Here is a 7,051-nt window from a genome sequence, read left to right on the forward strand (position 1 = left end):
GAGTGTGGCTTGAATATACCCTTCAACATATATTGAATGCCCAATTCTGAGTGTCAAGAGGCTGGATCAACCTTTCTTATCAAATTGTCACCTGAGCCTCTTACACACTACTTCACTCCAGCTGGAATTCCAGCACCACCAGTATCCATCAGGCTGTTACAACCTTGAAATAAAATGTTTGTATTCATAATTTATTTCTTATACATTTACTTGTTGAAAAAGGGGGATGCATAGCTCACCATGATGTTCAGAGAAGAGCTATACCTTGATATCACATCTTCTTTGGCTTTTTATCCTATGTTTGTGAACAGAAATCTCTCAAATTTTGTATATAGAATTATAGTTTCCTTTAAAATTAATATTTATGAATGCTTGTACTTCTCAAATTTCAGTAAGCATTTAAGATGTTTTATTCTACCTATTCATTTTATGGTACTCATTTATTTTGGAAGGCCAGCTGTACATGCTATAGGTCTCATAATTTAGTGTGCATGATGATCACCTATTATATTTACAGCTCACCTCTAGAGTGTGAATCAAGTGGGTTATACATGCCCAGAAAGCAGTATTCTCAAGATGCTCCACAGCTGAATCTGATGCAGACAAGGATACCAGATAGTTGGTAAAACATTTGAAAGACAGTTCATAATCTTGGCTTTTCTTTGTAATGGCTTATTATAACCCTCGGAAAATAAAGATTTATAAAAGGTTTAGAGATGGAATTTTGAGAAATGTACTGACTAGTAACAATCTGGTTCCTTAGTAAAAATTATTCAAAACCAATTAAATTTTAAAACATGATGTATTAGTTAAACACCCAAAGTATGTGGGGATATTGGAATAAAAAAGATACTTTTTTTCTACTGGGACAAAAATACCTAACATTTATATAATAGTCATTCAACTTAAGTGCAGTTCTCATGCTCTTCATGCCTTTTAATGTTTTCTACACATTTCAACAGGGGTGAAATATGGAGGGGTGGGTGATATCCCTTACACACACACACACACACACACAAACACACACCTTAGGTTTACAAATTTTTTCTTGCATTTTTTTCTTGAGGCAGGGTCTCACTCTAGCCTAGGCTGACCCAGAACTCACCTTGTATCCCAGGCTGGCCTCAAACTCATAGTGATCTCCGTACCTCCTGAGTGCTGGGATTAAAGGTGTATGCCACCATACCCAGCTTTCTTACATGTTTTAAGAGGATGAGATAGAAACTGCACCTAGTTCAGCATCACTTTGCAAGCTATTCTTGTTCCCTGAGTGTCTTGAACCAGGAAGGCCTGCCAACAGCCTTCACAGAGATTTTCTCACAAGGACAAAGCCTTACTTTTTAGACATAAGAGAGCAACTCTGAATAACGCATGATATATCCACTCAAACTGGTACCTTGCTGCACTCTTAAATGGACTCATCACATCAGATTCCTATGAAGGAAAAGAGCCCTGTGAATAAAAACAGGAAAGTTTTTTCTAACAAATGTACAAGACACTGACCCCATTAACCTAGGATAGTTTTACATATGCTATGTTACTATAAAGTACAGACTTGCATTGGGAAAGCAAGGTGTGGTAGCTCATCACAGCATTTGGGAGACTGAGGCAGGCCACGAATAAGGGGCTACATAATAAGAACCGTCTTAAAAAAAGCAGGCTATGGTGGTGACACCTGTACTCCTGCATTGGTGATGGGGGGAAACAACCTATTAGGGACTCCAGGAAACTCCATGGGGTTTTGACTCTCAAGGTCCTCAGTATATCAACAGTGGTGGGTGCCAGCAGAATATGGGAACCATCACAAGAGGCAGCCCTGGCTGTCTGGCATGGTACGTCCCAGGGGAGACAAAGTTGGGACTTAGCAGAAGGCTAACATGGAACCCCGATCCCCACCTGTGCCAACTGGACTTGTTTTTAAGCACAGGTTGAGTCAAGCCATTTCTCCCCTTCAGTAATTGCTGGTTGTACAAGTATATATTCTGTCTTTCCCACAGCAGCCCCATCAGACACATATTTTTTCCCCATGAAAAGACAAAGTCTTAAGCAAGAACATCTGTAATGATTGCCAGTTTTATTACTCTGGCTAAGAGATCCAGAGGTAAATCAAGGTTTACATTTTTATAGATCATTTATCAAGAGTTTAGGTGTCCTTGATGACCATACAAGCTGGTTGCAAATTCTTTGACTTTTACTTATTAAAAAACCCTCAGTTCTTTGTGAGACGTGTGTTCATTAAAAAATACACATAAGCAAAAAGCGAAATAAAAACAAAACACCACGCAAAATAAGCACTTGTTAAGTTTTTGAGATACATATATACACACACAATTAGGTTTTTTCCCTACCTATGTGAGCTGATTCTAAATATGCTGCTTTGTAACTTGTAATGTTTTACTGTATAATATGGAATGAACAGATTTCCATGCATAGGTGCAAAACTTACTGACTGAAAAATAAACCTGAAAAATAGGCCAAAATCCAAAATCTAATGAGATGCTGGTAACAAACTACTTAAAACAAAATATCAGACAGTAAAATGAAGGCCAAAGATACATTAAAGAATGCTAACAGAAAGAAAGCAGCAGCCAGATTTCAATAGCAGACAGAACTGATTTCAAGGCCTGGAGCACACAGGGTAAGGACGGCTGCGTGAATGTCTTTGCTTCCAATGCATCATCACAAACTTGTTTCTTACTCTTCTTATCTCTTCTCTAAGCCTTTCCAACTCATCTACTCCTCTTATTATTTCCTCAGGGTCCAAATGCCTGACCGGAGTGTCCTCTTTAGGTTCCTGGGCAGGCTGAGCAGGCTCTTCTCCAACGCTTCCTTCTGCTTCTTCTCTAACACTTTCTTCAGCAGCTGGAGGATTGCCTTCGGCCTCCTGTGGAGTTTCTTCCGAAGGATGGCTTTCATCTGCCTTTGGTGCGTTCTGTGGCTGTCCTTCATTTACTTCACAGGAGTTCTGCATTTTGAAGGTTTTAAAATTTCCTTTTTGAATAAATGAATCCTACACACACAAAAAAAGAGTAGGTACCAGGCAAATGTGCAAATTCATAAGTTTCCATAGCCACTGACTTCTCTGCTTCTGGTCCCTAACTGTCAAAAAGTTTTCCAACTAGACAAGGCTAGCGCCTCCGGCAAAGAACTCCGGACTCCACCCCTTCCTCCACCTCTCTTCCCTCCTCCTCACCCTCCAGCTCCATCTTCTCTCCTCCCTGCTCCAGCCCACCATTTTCCCAGCAGGCCCTGCTACAAGCCTCTCCCAGCACTGAAATGGGAGCGGTGCAGAAACAATTAACCCTTTCTTTGCAACGGGTCTCTAACACTCCCGCCCTTTCGTGTTTTTCCAAGCCATCTCTACTTCCAGTCTCTCACCAGGAATGGTCGGGTCTGTGGCCTCCCCTCCCCCTGCTAAGTCTCTTTAGCCTCTTTCCCTCCCTCCTACATTTCCGCAGCAGACTATTAACAGGCCTCCCGCGCTAAATCTGTATGGGAAGAGGCTCCAGCGCCCCAGGGCTGTGTTGTGGTGATTCCAGTCTTCCACACTTCTACCCCCACCCGAAGGGTCCTCAAGCAATTGCACCCTTGCACTGACCTGTACGGACCCGGGGCTTTTCCTCTCTCTTCTTTCACCTCGATTTGTGCCGCGCTCAAAAGACCAAGAGTCCTGCAGGCAGACCGGAGTGCTTGGTGAGCACGCCAGTAATCTGGATCAAAAGGTCCCTTTTACGATTATAGGCCTTAATGGTATAAAGTTTTCTACGTCCTCATCCTCTCTCCTTTTGTGTTAACCCCGCCCTCCTCTGTCCCCTCTTTCCGTGCTAGCGAGGAAAGAACGAGAGTCAAGTTTTCCCCCTACATTGTTATTCCGTCTCCCTATCTCTCTCTGCGCTCCCTCTCCCCCTCAGCCCTGTTAGCCACCCCTCTCCCCATCCGCACCGACCCCTAACCAAACAGCTCAAAATTTCCTGCACAATATAGGAGTTTAACAGAATCTAAGTATAGGGAAAAGTAGTGCCGGCTCCACTTGCTTTCTGCTCTCTGCCCCTCCTCCACCCCACACTGTCCCAGCCAGCGCCCACTGGAAACTACCTGAAAGGAACCGAGTCACTCCTCTCCAGCAGAGCGGAGCTGCTACAGAGAAACAGGGCCTGGATTATAAGGACTTCTGCACACGTCGACTGGTAGTCACGTGAGGACTTCGTCATCAATGAGCTTCCACCCTCCGTTACCCCGCCCATTAACTCTGAAGCCCGCCCCCTACATTCCCTTCACTTGATACTGTCAATCTTTCTTCGCATTTACCAATCAAAGACAATAAAACTGGCATCTTCTCTCTAGCATCTATTCGCTTTTCTCCGATGACCAGGAAAAGATCAGCTTTTTAGTGTTCATCGACCAATTCTCCTACTTTTGGAAATCATCTTTTTCTCTTGCCTTCCTATACTGCCACTTCTCCCATAGACCCTGAAGTCCACCATTTCTCCTGGAATTTTATCCAGCATTAAAATGAGAGAAGGTGGTAGATGGAGGGCTAGAAAAGAATCTAATGTTGAGAATGTTAAACTTTACCAGCCCTCTTAAGTAGCTTTCTGTTGTTTTGTTTTAAGCAATTATACTTCAAAAATGATATTTTTAAAAAATGCTTCATAAGGATTAGTTAATACTTAATGTGGAGAATACATTAACTTATGAAATCCATTTTTAATAATCCAAAAACATTTTAATGCCTACAAGTGAAAATATAGTATTTACAACATAATGATGTTTTGGAGTACATCTTATTAAAATACCATCCTTTGAAGTTGACTTGAGAAAGAAAGCCAGTTTTACCTTTTTAGTAATTTTGAACAAGTAACTCACAATCCGCTACTTTCTCTGACAGAACTTATTATTATTAGATGATATCAACTGCATTAGCTTTTAGCTGATGACTGCAGGCAGCCTCCACTTGTATTGCAAATAAAGGCTTCAGACAGAACTACTCTCCTTGTCCTTTGTAGGATTCAGTGTCTTTGTTAATTTGATGACTCCACAGCAAAGTCCATTTTCTACTGAGTGAACTTTTCTGGAACTCAAAGAAATATGTTTGTTGGGAAATAGGTATCATAATGAAACAGAAAAAAAGAGAGTGCCCTGTATGTCACCATTGGGGTTTATTAAACATGTGTAATTTTTCATTCATTCATTCATGGTACTGTTGAGATAGTATATCATTTGCTATGATTGGCTAAAAAATCATCATGCACAACTACTGTGATCAAAAGGAGAACAGAACAGCATTGCTGTAAAAAGTAATATGAGCTTAAAGAAAACACTGATCTTGTGATCCAGAGTCCACTAGTACCTGCAGGTGTGGTGGTGACTGGAATGACAATCTAACTTGTGTACCTAGATGGAGAGTCAAGAAAAGAAGGGTGAGTGGGTTTAGGGATTGTCCCTTGGCTAGGGAGATTACAGCAGAATGTCTAAGTCAACGTCAGCAATAGAGCCTACTAGGGAGAAGAAAGGGCCATAAAAATACTTTGTTGGTTTAATGTTTAACAATCTATAATTAAGAATGAAGAATTCATTCCAGCCTTAAAGGTAAGTCTATTATTAGAGGAGAGTTTACAATATAAATATACTGATATTTACTTGTCACCGACTACCAAATGTTTCGACTTATTCTAACATTACCAGTTTTTTTTTTCAAGGTATGTTCTCACTCTAGACCAAACTGACCTGTAATTCACTATTCAAGGTGGCCTCAAACTCATGGTGATCCTCCTACCTCTGCCTCCCAAGTGCTGGGATTAAAGGTATGCGCCAGCACACCTGGCTTACATTACCAGTTTTATAGTGTTTGTTCCTGACAATGAGTTTATTTCATATCTTATTTACATACTTTGAAATATGTATTTTTTATTTATTTACTTATTTTGATTTTTAAAATAATTTTATTGGGAACATTAATAAGTAAATAATAAATGAACTGTAAATTGATCATATCCCCATTGGTTTATTCCTTTTTATATATTTTTCAAATATTTTATCTATTTATTTGAGAGAGGGGAAAGAGAGAGAGAAACAGAAGCAGGGGCAAATAGTGAGAGAGTGGGTATTCTAGGGCCTCCTAACCATTACAAATGAACTCCAGATGTGTGATCCACCTCGTGTATCTGGCTTTATGTGTGTACTGGGGAATGGAACCTGGGTTCTTCGGTTTTGCAGACAAGCACCTTAACCACTAAGCCATCTCTCCATCCCCTTTTTATATTTATTATTTTTATTTATTATTTGTTTGGAGAGAGATGGAGGGGAGGGGGAGAAAGAGAGAGAGATAAGCATGCCAGGGTCTCTGGCCACTGCTAGTGAATTCCAATGCATATGCCACTCTGTGCATATGGCTTTATGTGAGTACTGAAGAATTGAACACAGCCCTTGGGCCTTACAAACAAGTGCTTGTAACTGCTGGGCCATCTCTCCATCCCAAGTTATCCTCTTTTATTCCTTCTTCCCAACCCTTATTCCACTGATGACCCTATGCAGTGGGGGTATTGGTAATCATTTATCAACATATAAACCTGACTTTGTGTGTGTACAATTTTATAAATTTTAAACAATGTGTTAATTTGTTTAACCATTATTACAATCAGAAAAATTCATTAGCTCCCCCAAATTCTATCATCCTACTTCTTTGTAGCTATATTATACCCCCATCCCTAAATTTAGCAATTCCTCATTCACCCTTACTGTTCTTTTGTTTTGCAGAATATTGTATGTTACCTTACAGTGTGAAATATTTTGATACTGATTTGTTTCACTTATCATAATGCTGTTGCTGTTAAAAAACAGAAAAGAAAAATATAACAATTCTGAAATACAGGGAGTGTGTATGTGTGTGTGTGTGTGTGTTATTATTGGTATATCTGTCTGTTGGGTGGTTCTTACATATATCCCATAAGTTTCAGGATTTCAAAATTTTTTTCCTGGGGCTGGGAATGTAGCTAAATAGTAGGACCCTTCTCCAGCACTCACTAAGCCTTGAGTTTGATTCCTAGCAAGC

At 40.3% G+C, this 7,051-nt stretch overlaps 1 protein-coding gene across 2 annotated transcripts; it reads right to left on the minus strand.

The window, feature by feature from the left end:
• Positions 1-2,055: 2,055 nt before the first annotated feature.
• Positions 2,056-4,223, minus strand: Tceal8 (transcription elongation factor A like 8). Of its 2 annotated transcripts, none has more exons than XM_045140536.1 (3): positions 4,096-4,223; positions 3,599-3,670; positions 2,056-3,010 (listed from the first exon to the last, which is right to left on the minus strand). In XM_045140536.1, the coding sequence occupies exon 3, from the start codon at positions 2,969-2,971 to the stop codon at positions 2,618-2,620; it is 354 nt and encodes a 117-aa protein (XP_044996471.1). In that variant the 5' UTR covers positions 2,972-3,010; positions 3,599-3,670; positions 4,096-4,223; the 3' UTR covers positions 2,056-2,617. The 2 variants fall into 2 exon arrangements, with proteins under 2 accessions (XP_044996471.1, XP_044996472.1); XM_045140537.1 differs by having other exon boundaries at positions 3,599-3,710; positions 4,096-4,201.
• Positions 4,224-7,051: the final 2,828 nt, after the last annotated feature.

Source organism: Jaculus jaculus, chromosome X (assembly GCF_020740685.1).
Source record: "Jaculus jaculus isolate mJacJac1 chromosome X, mJacJac1.mat.Y.cur, whole genome shotgun sequence".
Lineage (NCBI taxonomy): Eukaryota > Metazoa > Chordata > Mammalia > Rodentia > Dipodidae > Jaculus > Jaculus jaculus.